The sequence below is a fragment of the Cydia splendana genome, chromosome 1, assembly GCF_910591565.1.
Source record: "Cydia splendana chromosome 1, ilCydSple1.2, whole genome shotgun sequence".
Classification (NCBI taxonomy): domain Eukaryota; kingdom Metazoa; phylum Arthropoda; class Insecta; order Lepidoptera; family Tortricidae; genus Cydia; species Cydia splendana.
Window position 1 is genome coordinate 20,839,069 of NC_085960.1, and position 20,705 is coordinate 20,859,773.

The 20,705-nt window shown below is 35.9% G+C and overlaps 1 protein-coding gene across 1 annotated transcript in view; it reads right to left on the minus strand.

Annotated features, from left to right (window-relative positions):
• Positions 1-17,790, minus strand: part of LOC134798196 (uncharacterized) — an 84,783-nt gene extending 66,993 nt beyond the window's left edge. The window contains exon 1 of the mRNA XM_063770561.1: positions 17,398-17,790. Within this exon, the coding sequence (XP_063626631.1) occupies positions 17,398-17,463 (66 nt within the window). The 5' untranslated portion in view covers positions 17,464-17,790. The remainder of the gene's footprint in view (positions 1-17,397) is intronic.
• Positions 17,791-20,705: the final 2,915 nt, after the last annotated feature.

Consider the following 20,705-nt stretch of genomic DNA (forward strand, 5'->3'; position numbering starts at 1 on the left):
TCTAGGCTCTTAAATAGAATTAGGCTCGGGGGCTAAAGAGCTAAATAGCCTTTTAGCCTTTTAGGCGTCAAGAGATGAGGCGAGCCCTAAAAAAAGAGCTAAAAGGCTCGAGTCCTTTGGATCACTAGTCCCATTAGGTAACTATTTGATAGTTGTATTTGATATTTGGGCGAAATTCTAACTAGTTTATCTTTTTATATGTATGCCAGTGACATACATGTATGCCATGCGATAATTAATAATATTTGTGTATAGTACTATTTGTAAACATTACTTTAAACCTCTTAACTTTTACCGTTATTTTTATTACTTTTAACTTTTAGTTAGTATACCATGAGGATTTACACATGACTTTCAGCAATTTATCACACTTTGAAGGTTAGAAATCAATCTTCAGACAGCTTTCAATTATTTGTTTAAGATACCTCCAACCGACCTTCTGCAGTGGGTGGTTTGTATTAGCATTGACATACATGGCCCGCAATTGCAAATGACATTCTCGCCAATTCGGCTGAGAACAATTACAATAATAGCTGGATGTGGAAACTAAACATTTGTCTTGTGCGATCGAGGCGTGCGACTACCCACTCCATACAATGTAGCCACATGTGCAATTTTATTATAGCCAAATGTTTTTCTATTGATTCAGATGTCATTTTCACAGGCAATGAGTACCTACTTTGTTATTCACCATTCTAATGAGACAGATACTGTTTTTTTTAAATAATACAGTTTGGTAGTCTGGTTATATTCACGTTGGCAAGTTGATAATTTTATGTCACAAAGCGCAATTATCATGAAAATTTTAATAGCTTTATCTCTTGAAGAGATTCTCTTCGTCAGATTACCTATATGTGCACGTCACACGGATGTTTTAGAATCATGAACTACAATTAAATGTTTACTGTTTAAATGTTTTTAGTATGTCTAAACTGTCCAAGTAATTTACGAGTAAGTAGCACTATATGTCACAGTGTTACGGTACGGCACACACCCGAAGCCAGTTACGGCGCTGGTGAAGTCTGCACGCAATCCTATTACAACAAGGCCGACTGATGCTACGGAGATACGTGTCCGTTCTGACACCTGATAGTATAATGAGGGTATGAAAGAATGAAATCAATGAAACGCTATCCGCTATGAAACCGCGCGGTGATGGAAGATCGGAAAATGAGTAATCACGTCAATTTAGATGATAGACGCTAATTACGACCAGTTATTCAAATAAAATATTTGCTAATAGTAAATAAGTAAATATGTGCCCTGACACTGCGGGATTGCGAACTGCATCGCAACCATAACGTGATTTTCTAGTGTTTAGTTGTAAAATATATGCTAATTTTTAAGGTATTTATGTATGGGCCACTAGTTGCCTGAAATAAAGATTTTCATTCATTTATAACTCTGCGGGAAGTTGCAAGTGTTAGATAATTAATTCGTGGCAAAACCAACGTGAAATAAAAACAGGATAGATGACTGTTTGTAGAAATTCAAACGTTAAGTTAACCGCCATAAAGTTCCGCCATGTTGTAGTGCGATGCCTACTTTTTGCCTAATGAAGATTAATAAAATCGGTTACCTAATTGGTTTTTCATTAATTTCATTATTGTTGACACAATCAATGCGTTGAAATTACAAATGACCTCCGAACACTAATAAACAGTTTAATGACCGGTATTTTCGACCGTATCCATGATAGTTTGTTTTATAAGTAGTTTACAATTATGATGTAGACCTGGTCTACAGTTACTAATTAATTAAAACCAGTCCTAACCATTATGTAAATGGACATGCGGAAAAAATGGAATGGAAATGCATACTAATCTGCCTATCAAATTCATATATATATATTTTTAAGTTTGATTCAAATACGAATATTTTTATGGCCTCACACACATTATGTATTCTGATTTTGCAACAATACGCAAGTGATTAGCGTGCACTGTCGCACGATAACAACAATAGCAAGCGAAACACACTAATTTATCCATTGTATCAAGAGACAGGCACGTGTATAAAGAGAAATTTCGGCAATGCACTCGCAAAGAAAGTTTACTTTGTGAACTCGTCATTTCGCGATTCAACAAACGAGTTTTTACACTCCAAGGTGATTAAAATCTACTGGTGCAGTCCCAAAATAATAATGTTTTATGTGTTGTGACGCGATAAGTAAATTCTGGTTATACAGACTTACGTTGATTTAATCAAATGCGTATACGTGAGATATATAATGGAGTAGCTATCGGTGGACGAAGAAAGTGACATGCTGACCCGCTTATTACTGCCTTCGAAGAAGCGAGAGTAACTGGATGACGTCCAGCAAATGACGCGCTTGTAGTCGACCTTAGACACCAATTAGAAAATAAAGAAACGATAAAACGCTTCAAATTGAATTATTAATTTGATATCATACCAACACATACAGGCCGTAGATGATCCAATTGACAAAATAAGTAGTAGGCGTAGTCGAAAATAGTCATTAGTCAAATGAATGGCCGGTGGTCACGAAACACTTTTATTTACCAGCCTCTGGCGGTGAAATTTTGCAGTTTTGTCGCTATTCGGCTGTTAAGGGAATTAAGTAAAATAATATATAATTATGTCGGTAGTTAGTTTAATGTGAGGCAAACGCACCTGTCAAATTGAGTGTTATCGTATCATATCTACATGACATGACAATTGTTAATTTAACAGTGATCTAATTTCGCCATGGGGATCTGGACTGACAATGTCCGATTGTGCAAATACCGGTAATGGTAGAGATCACTGCGATACTGAGCAGAGTGATAACGTGCTCGTTTGTCAGCGTGCATAGCCCGTTGACAACTATTGACTAACAGTGTTAAAATAGTATTAATTACTTTCAATACGAAATGACCTATTACTTATTAGTTATAATACAGAACAGATCAGCCAGGTCAGGCTATTACAGCGGCTTTGCTCTTATTATTCCGGTTATTTGACAAAGAGAGTGCAATGATATGATGAATTGCTATGTACTGTACCTAAATTAAGCATATTTTTATGTTGTTAAGTATTTTATTTATTCTGTAGTGAGTGTCTAATGAGTCTAATGACGCAGTGCGACCAACTCGACACGCAACACAAGTACTTTCGCCGATTAAAATCCACTGTCATGTATCAGATATTTTGCTTACGACAATTACACGTAACAAGTATAGATTTAAAGTATTAGTAGAATCATCAGAATTTAGCTTATAACAATACGAAATAACACTTTATAATGAGCCACACTAAAGACGTCGATTTCTCAAATAGTCATATTATAATAGAATATATTAGTTTATTTGGGACGAAATGCATAAATCAGATTACTGTAATATTGAAGATTTTTTTTATACAAGCAAAACAGTTATATCTGTAGAGTGTGATAACGACCATCACCAAGGCTTGTGACAATTGCATTGTATTAGGGCACGTTTTCAGTTTCTGAAATGTATGGTACTACGAAATATGTATTGTTAATAAACAAAAATATTTATATCGAATACGTGGCTTTAATTTTTTTTGTTGCCAATTTTAATACAACAACTTATTACGTATAAGTAATAAGTACAAAATTACAAACAGTCCATAGTCTCCGGACGTTGTCACTGAGGTGGTTCATTGCAAACACAGCCACGCCTAAATCCACGGTAGTCACGATAAGGACTTGCATTAAGCGGTCGTGCCCAGAAGCACCTGGGTCTGACTGACAATCACTACCTACCTCGTTTAACAACCCGCCACGCCCATCAATAAATCTGCCTGCAATAGTGCGCTTTGTGTGCGTTCCATTAGAAAATTAATCGGGAATTTGATTAACCCGTGGAGCGCCCTATTGTCACACGTGTGATACTAACTCCATCCATACTGGGGCTTAAATAATGGTTAGTCAGCTGACAATAGGTATACTTTACAAATTCTCGGTCTTGGCTGAGACATAAAAAAAACTCGGACGGACATTAGTCAGCAAGTGACAAATACATAGTAAGTACATCTCGTTGTATGTACACTAACCGGACTAATGCTGATGGATGAATTCGCACTGGTGAACTATGACTGTGAGTGCGATAATCTACCGATAACCCGACTTTCTCCCGGTTGCCGAAAGAAAAAAAAACGATCGTACATAAACAGCAATTCATTGCCGCGGAAGCGTATGGGTAATGGGTAATTCGACGTAACAAGAGTTGGAACAGATTATTAACTCAGGAGAAACTGAACCGGAAGATTGAGAAGAAATCGATAGCCATTTCGTTAATTTTCCCAGCCAATCTTTTCACGTACTTAATGGAGAAATATGTATTTTATTTATTGAGGATGAATATGAAAGATAAGTATTTAACAAACATAATTATAAATTGTACCGCTGCAGTTCAGTTTATGATTACTGATATACCTACCACTTTAGAGTTACTACGTATTTTTACCGCATTACTCATGTAACTATTTATATACTATAGATACTAGGTTATATGCTTGACCACTATCTTTTATCGCATCTCTTTGCCAAGGGAATGGTCAGTCGATTTCAACATTTATTGACAGAACCGGAGTATCAATTATAAGACACGAGACAATAGCATTAAGCAACACAATCGTTATAATCTAAGAATGATAGCATCGGATAAATTGGTATAATGTTACCGGAGAAGTCGTGAATGCTAATGCACGGTCGTGTGCACATTATTAAAGCTTAAAATTATGTTATATAACGACTGTAGCATCGCTATATCGTCCCCATCGATGTGATCGCGGTACTTATATTTATTTTTACTCAACTACGTGAAGGGTTGTGCATCAGCCTATCCCCCTATCCTAACTCTACGGGCCTGCCGGTGTATGCACGTGATAAAATAACTGTCACTTTTTAACACCGCGGGATAGAAAGTGACGGACACCGTTTTATCACGCTGTAGACAGATCGACCATCATATCCGTATTGATTTAGTTAAATTATGTTTTATCCCTGTCTTACAAATACACAAGTCAAAAGATTCATAGCTAATCCAGGCTTGCAACGTGTTTATGAATAATACCTAGGAGGAGGTTGCTTATTCTGGTTAAAAAATTTCGAACGTAATTCTGAATACCTAGGTAGTTTGGATTACTCACGGTACCTACTCTAGCTCCTCTAGCTATAGATGATGCGATTAGTTGATAACACTATAAGAGCAATTAGAATAAATAAATTTAATAATTATATTCAACATTTTCAATGGATTCTATGAGACGGTTTTACTTGGTACAAATTAATTTTCTGCGTAGGTATTACTTTCCATTTCCATCAATTACCTTCGCTTGGTTGAAAGGCGAAGGCCTTCTAATTTGCTACTGGTGTTACGGTTACTAGGTTTAAAGTCTGCTACCTGCACCCATTCGCGTGCTAGATAAGGGATTGTCTATGCTTTGGGGATTAGAGAAACTTTGGGGCGCGGCGGCCCCGAAACAACTAGTTATACCGCTATTTATTGCCATTTAAATAGGTTAATGTCAACCATTGTAGCACGTACTAAATAGTTAAGTAATTGGTTCATTTCTAAATAATACACGCGTATTATTTACCTGATAAATAATGAGTTTTCTTTGAGATTTGTAATAATTGCATGTACTTCGAGTCACGTCATTAAAGAACACCATTCGATGGAACGTATACAAAGTGTATCAAGTGACAGATTGTAGCGACAATAGTATAGGTATTTGAGCGCAATCGAAGTGGCAAAATGAAATCCCGACCGGACGCGTCGCGTCGCCGATATCGCTCTAGAAATCGCTAGGAGACACCGCCTCTCGGTCACCACACTACAGCAGGATCATAACTTCATAATAAACTCGGTATAAACTATACATTTAAAAAAAGGACACGCATCAGTAACTTATGAATCCGACCTGTAGGGACGATCCTGGATTCTGAGAATAATTAATAAAAGGTCTTCGAATGCAAACGTCAGTTAAAAAACCCACAAATAAACATATTCGTTAGGTTCAATACATATGTATACATTTTATAATAACACTGCATATTTAAAATAGTTAACACATGACATGTTTGATTGTGGAGCATGCTGTAGATGACTTAACTGTTTAGTCACAAGTCAAGATCAACTTAAAGAGTAACGCGTCCAAGATAATTTGTTGTCGACAAACGAGTTCGACCAAAATAGATCGGTTTCCAGATCAAAGTGCATTTCTAGTGGACAAGCATTAGCCGATAACCGTTATCAGAACACGTTTAATGCATTAAGCGTTTGATAACATGCCTAATGGATGCAGTGGTGTTTAGTTTGAATGATATTCCCAAAAATGCGAGGTAAAGTTCTATTCGGTTTATTAGGCTTATATTATTTAAATTTTTGGTACATTCTGTTCAAAAGTTAGAGGAAGCGGGACACATTTTTTTGGACTTTAGAAGCGTTTTTTTAAGTATTCACTTAATCTTATACCTTTAAACGAGCAATTCTTGGATGTATATTTGTTTATTTATATGTATGTATATATATATATATATTTCGGAGATCTCTGAAACGGCTCTAACGATTTCGATGAAATTTGCTATATGGGGGTTTTCGGGGGCGAAAAATTGATCTAGCTAGGTCTTATCTCTGGGAAAACGCGCATTTTTGAGTTTTCACATGTTTTCCGAGCAGAGCTCGGTCTCCCAGATATTCATTTTTTAAACATTAAAATTAACACCTATAATTCGCATATCGAACAGTAATAATCACTGTTTTTTTCCTTTAAGTCACATGTATAGATTGCTCCCCTAAACATACTTTTATTTTTACTTACTACTTTAATTTTTAACTTCTATACTAAGTAGCGGGCTCACAAAATACACATATGTTCCAAATATCATTAAGATATACTTAGCTAAGTTTTTGAGTAAAATGGCTGGGACAGACGGACAGACGGACGGACATCCTAAAAAGTATCTTACTAGTGGTAAGCGTAATTGCAGAAATATGCAGGAAAATAAAATGATAGTAATGCTTATAAGCCTATAATGATTTTGTTATTGTATTGCAATACGGAAATTAAAACAATAATGCATTAATGTATCTTACATCATAACAGAGATAAAATATAAACTAGTAGGTACCAGCCTCCGATATTTCGACATTTGACCTGACATTTAGACGGGTGCTTCGTAAATGAAGCATTACGTTTTAATAAAAAAGTAAACAGAACTTATAGAAAGCCAACATAATATAAGAGTCGTGAGAATCAGAATCAATTAAACCATCCATCGAAAGCCTGAGAAGATGATCTAAGTAGCCAGAGCGATTATACCCGTAGTTGTTGATAACATCGATACAGTAATGCTGATCAAGATTACGACTCGGTAACAGAATAACGTAACACTGTTATTAAATCTATTGTTGGTATATTAGCACCGGTTTGGCTGCTCATTATGACCCGACAACATTATATCAATAGATCTATCTAACCTAACCTAACCTTACGAAATATGTAGAACGTGTTCGAATCATACACGTTTCAAAATAATACCATGTTGGTCCTATTAAGTTGGTCCATAAAAGCATGGGTGTCCGACAAATACTTACCAATGAATTTAAGGGGTTTTAATCTCATTTAAGATCACATTTCATTTCATATCGTATACATCATATGAGTTAAGGGAAATTGAATAAACAAGGCCATGACAATGCTAATGTAGGTTTAGTTTTCTATATTATGCGCAACTAGTTATGATTTTTTACAATGCCTAATAGTGTACATTATACTTTATTAAGCATAATTTTGTGTCCAATACAGCTCAGATTAAATCAATTTTTTGCAGATTTTTAGCGACGGCACCAAAGTCGCCCTTGTACTACATGATTCAATGCCTAATTTTAAGCGTAGGATGACGCATAGAGACATTAGGGACCTAGCTGAAACCTACTCAAAGTTTTATATTCTCTAATACGAGGTCGACCAAACTCACAATTCTCTTATGCTGTAGCAACTTTCACGGTCAGACACCACGCTATACTAAAAAAAACGTTATCTTGTTTTTTTTTTCTTTCTTTACTCACAACTGCCACGAGATGTAAGCTTAAATTTGACCTATATACAAGGCCAATTAAATAATCATCATATAGTGAACGAAAATTTCAAGACTGATATTTACCAGCAATAATAGCAATATTTTACACAATATTGTTTCGTTTGTGTCGTTTATGGAAACGTCCTCAATAGAATCATATGCAGTGACAACAGCAATAGCGTGACGACAAGAAAATGCGGGTTACCGTTTAGAAATCGTTCATTCTTAACGTACCACCGTACTTACACCCGTAATTCACCTGGCATGTCAATTACATGTTCCACACTACTATCTCACTAATTAGAATAAAACAAGAACTATCGTATTTTGTGTAAAATAAAAATTACATTACAAGTAAAATGACTTACAGGATTTGGAAAATTTACAGTTTGTTTCTGCAAATTAACTAAATGTGCTACAATTTTTCCTAAGGCATGATGTATATAGCGGAATTCATAAAATACAGTAAGTACACATAGAAACTTTCATTTTCGAGCAAGTGTATGATTCTTTTTGTCCAGCACTGTATAAAGAGTGAACTCTATAATAAATATAAAAGTTACAATGGTGAAAATTAAAGTTCCAAGTTCATAAGCAAAACAGTAAGGTATTACGTAGTGTACCTACTTATCAAAATCTTGTTAAATGTAATTAAATTAACAACTATATATGTCACGTTCTAATAGCACGTTCCAATCTAAAGGAACTTTGTAGGGCATAGGGTTTCTGCAGCGCTACCAAGCCGGACAATAATCGACTATTACGTAAATGTAGTATAAATTAATCAGTAAATCAGTATTATACTAGTATTCCCATTTTGCAATGTTTTTAGGGTTCCGTACCCAAAGGGTAAAAACGGGACCCTATTACTAAGACTCCACTGTCCGTCCGTCCGTCAGTCCGTCCGTCCGTCTGTCACCAGGCTGTATCTCATGAATCGTGATAGCTAGACAGTTCAAATTTTCACAGATGATGTATTTCAATTGCCGCTATAACAACAAATACTAAAAAGTACGGAACCCTCGGTGAGCGAGTCCGACTCGCACTTGTTATTTATTGCATGCAAAATATTTTTATATTCGCCAAACATTTGATGACTAACCAATTTTAACGACAGCAGACCGTTCAAGAAACTTTAAAGAAAAATACAGGAAACAAAATTAACATATACCTACAGGAAAAAGCCGGCCAAACGTGTGTCGGGCCACGCATAACGGAGGGTTCCGTACCTTCGCGGCACTTATCTAATCTAGCCATTGTTGTAAATGTAGGTACCCAACATCTATCCAACGTAAATTTAATTTAAAAGACATTGAACTGATTGAACAATAACATAAACTTCAGATCGTTGTAAATTAAAAATGTTATTGCTGAATGGTTCTAATCTTCCTAGAGAAAGTAACTAATTGGAGTTTACAGCGAATAAACAAAATATGGATCACGTGTGGCTGAGCTTTCGTTTGCAAATAATGTAAGGCAGATAGTATCATATTTTTGCGATAGGTTGGAATATATACCTTATATTTAGAAGCAGTAAGGTTACCATTTGATTGTTATAGTTGATCGATAAAGGATGTCGCAGAAGTTACGCCCCGATATGATTCGCCGCGGAGCCGTAGGTAATGAGGATATACGGAGCCGTTACAATCTCGATATAAAATGTAACATTCAGACAAGCAGACAAATTGCGGTTAGAAACCGATAAATGCACATTATAGAAACTTAGAAAGCCGATATAGAATTGGTAAAGTTGCGATTTTCGTTTTCACCTATTATAGCAATGGCGGCGGTTTATTCGGGGTCTCGGCTTTCGATTCAAACGATTACATGGATGGCATATAGCTGAATTTCATTTATCAACGATCAGGAAGCAATTGTGCGTGATGTAATACCAAAAATTACTAGAAATACTAATATATAATACCTAGTAGAATACCACGTTTATATTATATTTGGCAGTTTAAGAAATACCTTTTGAACCTACATTGATGTGTACTGAAACAAAGCCGTCTTCACCAGTCAAAAATCCATTAGGTGTTGCGTAAAAAGAACATTACGATTTAATGGAAATTCCACGGTTCTTACAGTTAACGTCCGCGGCTATGGCTTTGAATGCTGTTGGATGTTGCAGAAGCTATCGATGTAATACGAAATTAGCTGATGCAATCGAAATAAGTCATTAGCACATAACAACCCATGCTCTCCAGAACGCATGCAATTTATTTGCTAATGAAATAAATAAATCAACACCATTTAGGTGCAAAAGGCTGAAGAAGTCCTATTCTCTCTCGTATTTCAATGAATTCTTATGATTATTAAAGTTACATTTTGCTTAATGAGAGAGTGAGACGCAATGCAATTGGACAGGTGGAATACCATCCTAATAGGTATGTAAAATACGATTTTGAAGATATACAGTCGAATATATTTAGGCTGTGGCTTGAATCAGGCTGCTGGCATGGTTTGTGTATTGCGAATAAAATTTGTATTGGCTTTTTATGATATTTATATTTGTTCCAACAGTGGATAAATGTGATGTGTGCGTAAGAGTTTCATACTCGTAAGTGCAGAATCTATATCTACGTTATGATTGTGATGCACGCACCAGTTTCCGTACTTTCCTTTTACAAAACGAAACTGTTTTCATTATGGCAACGTTTTTAAGGCACAAGTTTTCAAATCCATATTAGTCCGGCATAAGCGGGTACCATGTAGGTATCTTATCTAAGCATTCTCCTTAAAAAGAGGAAGCTGGTCCCGCAGGGTATATTCACTTTGCAAGCGGTATTTTTATCATTACAAGGCTTAGAATACAATTTTTTGTTTTCCACCCGAGGCTGACCACAACGCAGCAGAAGTTTCGCAAGTCAAATCCGAACTGGCTGATAATACCAAACTGAGCAAGAGCATTGCCAACTAGGTAGCTATAGGTTTTGCCAACACGCGACTGGTACTGGTACGTAACTATAAAGTTTATATCGAGTATGCACGAAACTTTACGGGGCACTGAATCATACTGAGTCAGCGTGATGCTGAAATAGTGAAAGTAACATGTCGAGACACCTTTTGTTTTAATAATAATTTGTAATTTAGATTTGTTATTCATTATTCGTGGCTTAATCATTTAATATTACAGCTTATGTACACCACTAAGTTTTGTTGGTCTTAACGAGGAGTTACAATATAATTATTGGAATGTAAATTCAGTAAGTATAATTTTATGGAACTATCTAAGTATTTTAAGAAATAATAGAAATAATTTACATTCTGTTATCTTGCCTAATAAACAAAATAAATACGAACGAAAAGGCGAACGACGATAAATACGATTCAAATATTTCAAATCAGTACAGATTTGTGCAGATACATTAGGTAAAACTATGACGCAGTGAACGTTTTCATAGTTCGGCTGTGGGGGGTTAGCTCACGCTAGCACCAGTCCGCCCCTGGCACCCGGACTTGGCATGCGATGCGACCTCGGGACCATAAAAATTGTATTATCTTTCTCATAACCGATACACGCACAAGACATCAGTCTGACAAAGTTCAAGGACCTAATTCGTGTAGCACCACAGCTAAATTAATCAAAATTCTTATTTATTAATAATAATTAATAAATAAGACCACGTCGGCGTGCAGTTCCCATACAAATTGCAGTCGGGTGTCAGTTTGCAGTTCGTCTGTATCGGCCCTAAGTAACACGATTATTAAAATCCCTGCATAAGATCACAATTTTATTCTTCGAGCAACACGGAAGGGAGGCGGCATTCGCACTATTTCCCCTCTGCCGAGGTACAAGATTAGCGCGTCAATCTAATCTAGCGCGGGTAATAAAACTAGTTGCACTTGGATTTTTCACTAGACTGAGTCCAGACGCGCGCGTGAACACTGCTGCACAAAAATGCCTGTTTGCTCGGTTTTTTGTTATAAAAAGAGGTCGGGGACATCAAATTTACAAAAAGAAAGTGTTACATTTCACATGTAATATTTTTTTTACATATCATACGTTTAATTACATTCAAACACAATTATTATATTTTAGTCTCATGTAATTGTTGGATTTATCGATTTTGCTCGCTCAGTACAAATTGCGGATCGGTCGAGCGACAAATCCGACTTCTCATCTCTCAGAATACAATTACATACTTCAACGAAAATGTGTTAGTGTGCGTGTTGTGACACTTGTCACTCGTCCGTACACAAAAAGAGATCGAGGTTTGCAAGATTTGTCTTTGACGTGTGTCATTTTCTATGTATTTGTGTCGTCATTACAGATTGGATTTTGTATGTAAGTGTGTGAGAAGTGCGACTGTGTGCACCTTTCCCCCCGCGAAAAATGGCAGAAAGATTTGTACGGTGAGATATCGCTTGGGCCCCTCCCTTCCGATGTGTCGGAAGCCGGTGTTGCTCGAAGATTTTATTAGTTTAGTACATACATACCTAATTAGAATATTGGAATCTGAAATCTGGATCGCTAATAAAAATAAACTATTACATTTCTATTGTAAGTTTTTGTCCGCTTCCCATATAAGCTGTAGCTAGACAAGCTTCATTTGTCTTTTGAATTACAATTGTGAGAATAAAAAGCGGGTAACCTTTGTCACGTTCATAAAATGGTCGTATGTGCACTCGAGGCTCCGCTAATCATATGTCATTTTTAATTAAAACGAAACGCTAATACGGCGTTGTCTCGCTCAAATTAAATTGTGTCAGACGCTTGCCCCACATCGCATTGTCTGTCGTGGGATCGAGTTACCATTATTGTTCATTGGTTTGGTGGCAAAATAGAAAATTATAAAATTAGGTGTTCTAACTTCCCAATCAAGTGATACTTTAATATAAGATTAATGGAAGAATGTCCTTTTCCAACGTGGCACAAAAAAGTCAGATAGCTTAAAGGACACATCGTATGTCATATCTGTCAAGACTGAATTTTAATTACGTCGACCCAGCCGGTTCAGTTAACAAGCCACAATCTGAAATCTTGAGTTTCACTTGGCTTTCTTTGCGTCATGTCATACAAACATAAACACTAACAACGATATAGTTAGCAAACTCTTATTTTACTATTACCTGTTATTTAAGTGTGAACCTTAACCCTCATGTAGCCAGGTTTGAGTTTTCTTATACATTGATATTTAAAATGAGAGAGTTAAACATTTGTTTGTTAATACTTATATGCATAAGGCATATACGCAAAGTTTTTGTCAGCGTTTATTTAGTAAGATTGCCGTTAAGATATTGTTTATTTTAATAACTGCTGGTCGTCATGCTACCAGAATCATAGATATATTGCATCAAAGATATGTTAGAGTTAAATAAAATAGTTTACAGTGTAAGCTTTGTTTAGCTAACGTGTCTAACTAGGTATTATTTGTAACGCTGATATGTAATAATTCAGCCTATATACGTCCCACTGCTGGGCACAGGCCTCCTCTCATGCGTTTGGGCTATAGCTGAAACAAGTACTGCCGATGCCGAGTGAAGAGAGAGATTTTTGAAAATACAATGTAAACAATACGGTTGAAATACTGAGCAACTAGTCTAAATGCGTACAATACATAGTTGCATAGGTATAAATAACACTTAAACCAAGTGCAGTTTCCTTGGTCCACTCGCATTAGTGGTTACGCAAAAACGGATGAACGCATTTAACGCGTTTGTGTTGCCTTAAAGAACGTTTTTGTCGTAATAAAACATGCTATGCAAGTACCTACACAAGTACACATACATATTTTTAAAGTAACCGGTAGAGCTGAATCGTTTTGCCAAGTTTATTAACTTCGGATCTTATTTGCAGTTAACTTTAAAGATTATGGCGCAATACCTCTTTATGTGAGGCAAAGGATATTTTCGTTATAAATCCATTAATCTATGAATATCTGCGTGAAATAATAAGAATTAAAGACAAGGGTGATGAAATCAAATAATCTTACACCTTTTAATTGCGGAGAATTTGGACGGAATTATATTTTCCCACGTTACTTCGCATTCACGAAGCTGACTGTACCTATCGTAAATCATATATTCCCGGGAACACAAAGTCACGGACTTAAAAATTAACATGGTTTTGCATACTTGATGGCTCGATTCGGTGGCGAAACACTCGAAGATCTGGCAATGACATGGTTGCTAGAGTCCGCCGTAAAAGGGCATGATGCACACACCGAGTTTTGCAGTGAGTTGTGTTAAACGAGTTATGCTGTGTTGCGATTTTTAGGTGGATGCAGCTTTTAGGGACAGCAGTTACAGTCGCTATCAGATATATCGGAGTGGCCAAGTTGCTCAAAAATATCTGTACGTGTACTTTAACGCAGGGATCGGATACCGGTATTTTTTGTATGGGAACGAAAACGGTATTTTTTCGTTCTTTGTTAATTATTTCATTTCTAATTGGGCAATCTAATTAACGAAGTCGTTACCTAAAAACACAACCAAGTCCAACATTTCGAGTATAAAATAATCCGAAAAATATGGTTATCTCTTAGTTTTTGCAAAAAACCGGTTCCGATCCCTGCTTTAACGTCTTTAACAGAGGCACCTTAGCCACTGCGATATATCTGACGGCGACTGTAGCTAAATAATTTGGGGAACTTATTCTTATAATTACTGATAACGAAATTGGTTCAACGACATGATATTATTATTTGCGTAAAGTTGATAAAATCGATAAAAATTCTATCTTCATCATCATCTTCCTCGCGTTGTTCCCGGCATTTTGCCACGGCTCATGGGAGCCTGGGGTCCGCTTGGCAACTAATCCCAGGATTTTTTTACGAAAGCGACTGCCATCTGACCTTCCAACCCAGAGGGGAAACTAAGCCTTACTGGGATTAATTAGTCCGGTTTCTTCACGATGTTTTCCCTCACCGAAAAACGACTAGTAAATATCAAAATGATATTTCGTACATAAGTTTCGAAAAACTCATTGGTACAAGCCGGGGTTTGAACTCGCGACCTCCAGATTGCAAGTCACACGGTCTTTCCGCTAGGCCACCAGCGCTTCTAAAAATTTTATCTTATCACAATAATAATGGAAAAAAAAAAAATCATCCTTCATAAGCCATATGCCTCTCCATACGCTTTTTTAAGAAGCATATCGTTTCCTCTCTCTCCCCCTGGCTGTTGATTATCAAAGAAAAGTAGCATCATGAATAGGTAACAGATAAAAAACGACAGAATTGCTTTCACATCCAAATTTTGAGTGCTGTGCCCGCATAAAATACGGTTTGTGTAATTTCTCCTGTCCACCCTCAAGGGATGAATATTGGAAAACAAAGCTTATGTTCATACTCAATACCTACTATGAATAAAATAATGGGTTCTCTAATTTATATATGGAAAAGACGGAACAGACAGACATACAAATGCATACTGTCTCCCATGCCTCTCTGCATACAGACCTAGCTTAGTGCGGAGACCCCTGGAAATACTGTATTTATAAAACCATGCTATGCATATGCACCAACCAATGTTTCACCAATTCTGTATTACAGTAGTGAATTATCTGTTTTATGTGCAATAAACATATTTTTATCTTATCCTATACATAGAGCGAGATTACCTACATTACCTACTTTCACATTCATAATATCTTAATTGATTGATGGATTTTTGCAAACATGTAAATTAGGTTACATCAGTTACATGCAATTTAGTAATAGTAATAGCCTTTATTTCATGCGTTTTTGTTATTTTTACACTTTCATTGTTGTTACATTTATTAATTAAATTTTATTTGTTTTTCAATTTATTTTGTTCATTTGCATGCCGCGTGTGCGGAAAAGGCCTCCCCCAGTTTCTCCCATTCCTTCCTATTCTGTGCTGTTCTCCACCAATATCTGTCGAAATTTCTTAGCTCATCTCTACATGCAATTTATTTATGTTTATATAAAAAAAAAGTCAAGCAACAGAAGTGGCGGTGGACTGGCCACATCATCAGAAAAGGGGGCACAAAAGGAAGAGAGGAAGGCCTACTCTTCGATGGTCAGATGACTATAAAAGGATAGCCGGAGTGGACTGGCCCAGGAAAGCAAGAGACCGCGGTACCTAGAAGGACTTGGAAGAGGCCTATGTCAGAGGACAAGCTGAAGTTGTCGATGGAACCTAGAAAATAGTAAATAGTAATATATATATATATAATAGTGAAAAATAAGGTATAGTTTTAAGTAGATAGAGTATTAATGTTACAAAACTTCAGTAATAAAGGCTATTTTTATTTTATTTTATTTTATTTTATTATTAAATAAATAAGTAAATAAATATTATAGGACAATCTTACGCAAATTGATCTAGTCCTACGGTAAGCTCAAAGATGCCTTTGTTGTGGTACTACACAACAATATACCCGAGGTTCACAAGGAACCCGAAAGATTTCAGAGGCCAAAAGATGAAAAAAATGTAATATGAGTTTAGGTGAAATTCTCCAAATAAAAAAAATTGATTTATTTTTTGAATGTATAAGTTTAATTAAGTCAATGAGGAATAAACAATTCATAATGAACTCTGTTTATAAAAAAATACTGATAATGTACTTTAAAGATAAACAACTGTAACCAAAACAAATACAATATCTATTCCACCCATATGTGCTGAACCACTGATGCAGCTTTGTTATTGGAAAGATGATAGGTACATTGCATTGGAAGCATTTTTTTGTTGTATAAACACATCCTGGGTGGTAAGTTGGCTGGTGTGTGGCTTATAGTTTTACTGCATCTGTTAGTCTGTACATCTGTATGTCACAAACATTTTACTTGAATTGTGAGCTATATAATAATAAAAATATTGAATCAGTATGTTTTATGTGTGTTCATACTTACATTTGACATTATTTATTAATCATATGGGTTTCAAATTTCCTAGTAAAGGCAAATTTAAGTGCATTCAAATACAAATGGATTCGTATTAAAAATAGCATTGAGATCTGCTAAACATGGTTATGGAAGACTCACTAAATATGTATATATTCTTTGTTTAGTGTAAATGTTTGTGAACAATTCACGAGTATAGGGAATTCCCCAAGCCAAATAAGTCAAGAAAAAGTTAATTTCCTTACAAATAAAATGTATGATTAACAAGCAAAATGGTAATTGTTTCATTATGTCCACTCAGTGTCTTATTATCATGGTAACTACCTGATTTAAGCAAAAATGATGGTAAACAAAGCCTTGAAAATATTCTGAGAAACTTGCATAAAGACAACAGTTTCTGTTTGCAAACCCTGATTTAAAGGTAACTTTAGAGTTTTGTTTTTAAGCTCTTTGGAGGGATCCAGGGTTAGTGTCAAGCTGGAAAAAACAAGTACCTTAGACAAGTAAAAGTGTAACAATACAATTACTCACCACATTGTTGTAATTGAAGGTTGCAGTGTCAGGAGGAAAATATTCTCCGTTCATCTTGTCGCCCATCGCGAGACAAACACTAATTATAACACACACAAATTTCACGTCCCTGGCATTTCTCTAAACGACGCGCCAATCGTGGAAGAGTCCTAATTTGGATAAAATGACTGACGACGGTTGGGAACCTCGTAGCTCCTAGAAGTCCGAAGAAGCATTATACTTGATCATACATTTTTGAACCAATTATGGCCGTAGTTCAATGAATACAATAATTCACCGTTTTCGATTTCTAGAATAGTTTAGATCCGTTTTAATGCTTCTAATTACAACTTGTAAAATTATTTTATTTGACAATTTACCTTGACACACATAAATGTCAAAACCGCCATCTTTTACGTGGGGCTGCCAGGCTTAATTTTGAGGTGAGTTGTGAGTTGCCACTCGCAAAACTATTAAGGGCGCTACAGACCTTGCAACAAATGCAATGCCATAAAAGCAAAGCATGCGATTGTCGGTTTCCCCACTCTAATTGCTCTAATAGCCTCTACAAACGTCATCGAAAATCGCGTGAGATTTGCAAACATTGCGGCATTTAATCGATCGATTGACTTTGTTGCTCCCACTTACCGGCAATAGGGTATTATACTGTATTTAAAATAAATTATTTTACACCATGCATGAAATAAAGCACCAGATAATTATTCGAAAAACATAGATAGGAGTTATTTTTAAACACAAGTTCTATTTAATAAATCGGATAGAAATATAATAAGTTGGTGAGTTGACCGTGACGTCACGATGTAATGTTTCATATAAATTCCATATTAGCAAATCGTTTTGACAGTTCTAAAAAAGTAACTGATTTGACTAGTAGGAAAATACCCTATTATTTAAAATCGAATGCCATTTATTGCAAGTTCTCTGCGCTTCACAAGCCGATGATGCCTCCAAAAATATAAAATACCCTATGTTCAAATTTAAATTTATCGGTCAATTATAAAAAATGTTCCTTTTTCCACCCACGCCACCCTTAGGTTACACGTCCGTGGGTTCGGTCACCGAATAAATAATACTACTAGGTACAGAAGACTCACTCTCTAACAAAACGCGTCTGTTACGATCAGCACAGATATGGCCGCTAGGTGGCGACAGCGCCACGCGCGGTATATGGCTTTCCCCAAAATTGAGACGGAACGGATGTTACTTTTAGCTACCTGTAGCAAAGCGACGAAATCGCGGAGTGAGCCGCGCCTGGTTCGGTGCTTCGGTGTATACGTAAAGGTAGAAACAATCAAACACAATCTACAGCAAGTATAATTTTTGTAATTTAGTATTCATTTACTAAACATTATTTTAAATACAATTATATAGCACCCTTTTCCTTTTAAAAATACTGATGTATTAAATGCATAAAAACTTACCCTACTCCTTAGTCTAAAAGCCGTCACAGACTACCGCACGTATCGAGTGTGTAAACCAAAGAATATAATACTCACTAGGAGAAGAACGATAACTCCATACAAAAAAATGTCCCTTTCAAAAGTTCGTTTATACTACTAGCGCTCTGGTGGGATACCATTGTAATTAGAATTGACAACCCGTTTAGCCTAGCGGGTATTGGCAGTAATCCAGTTCAGGAAGCTAATGGTCCTGGGTTCGAATCCCAGAGAGGGAATTTCTTATTGTATTTTTTTATTTTTTGTTGGGGTCAGGTTTTTAAGAGCCCATCAACGTGCACACTAGCGCCACTGCTGAATACAATAAACTAGTTTTTATGTTATTGGATTCGTCAATCTACCCGTCCAAAGTTAAAACGGCCGTTTTTGTTTTGAGCTCATAGATCGACGAATCCAGCAACATAAAATCTAGTTTGATGTATTCAAAAGGTACCTAAATACACAATACAGTCCGTAGCGGCCCCTTTTTTAAATACATGTCGTTAAATTTAAATAATCACGATTATTTAGCAGTGGCGCTAGTGTGCACGTTGTTGGGCTCTTAAATTAGCATTTCACAAATAAGTAAAAAAATACGTTAAAAGATAATGATTAGGTACTATATTCAGAAATTCGTGAAATATAAAAGGTAACAAAAAGTTACGTATTATTAAGATATAAATATTTTCATAATACATATGAATACATACACTGATATGGCAAATGGTTACAAGTTGTTATTACATCTATCCGGTTATCGGACATTTTCTGCTTCACAGCTCCGCGCAGCGTTCTTGGTCACCGGGAAACTAGTTTGGATATGCGGCAGATACGTGCCCTTCTGAGCTTTTTCCAAGAAATCATATGACGGCCCAGGATTATATTATTATCTCACGCTCAAGCCATCTGCTGATTCACTTTCTAAAACAAAATAGTCAAAAAATTAAACAATATAATCTATCTTCCTAATTACTAACGTCGCTAATTCCTAGGGTTACCAGCTTAAACACTGTGGGGTTTTACATCTATGTTGAATTTTGATTATAATTTCGGACGCGTCCGCGGGACTTACGGGGATAGTAAGATTAAATTATTATATTTGAATTTGGTAATTAGCACGCTCATTTTTATTTAAAGATTAATATATATCTTACCTTGAAATTATCGCTGTTTCTGATTTACTACAACGGTTTCCACACACACATTAGGGCTTTCCATAATCCGGATAAGAATTGTTGATAAAGTCGCCATTGCCGGATACATACAGCAAGGAAGGAAGAGAGACAACGGTTTAAATTTAACTAAGTCTGTGCGAAGACGCATTTAGATATGTTGCTCGTACATATGAATAGATTTTATTTTCAAAATTAATAGGTAAATAAATATATTTCAAGTGAATAAATCGTTTTATATGAAAATTTATATTTTTGCATTAAATGACTTAAATGACAGCATTGACATTACAGACTTTTATCTTGTCTATGTTCTTACCGGCCAGACCCAAATCAAGGCCTATCAAAGAGGCCAATTGACAAAGATTTTTTTTTATTTTATCAAGGAGGGTAGAGGCACGTCTACCCTTCGTAGATTTTATGAACATAGACAAAGAAAAACTGAAATATAATAGATAATAATATACATATATCAAAAAATAAATAATAATTTACATATGACTACTTCATAAAATACAAATCAAAATAATTTGATTTGTTCCTAGAAATCGCATCTATAGACAAAGCCAGTTCTAGCAATGTTGCTGTAGTAAAATATTTTGATGTTAATTACTGGCAATCTCGTCTGGGAACGGACAACACATGCACAATTTTGAAGGGTCACATCGTTTCAAGGAAGTCAATAGGCCTTGGTGTAAAC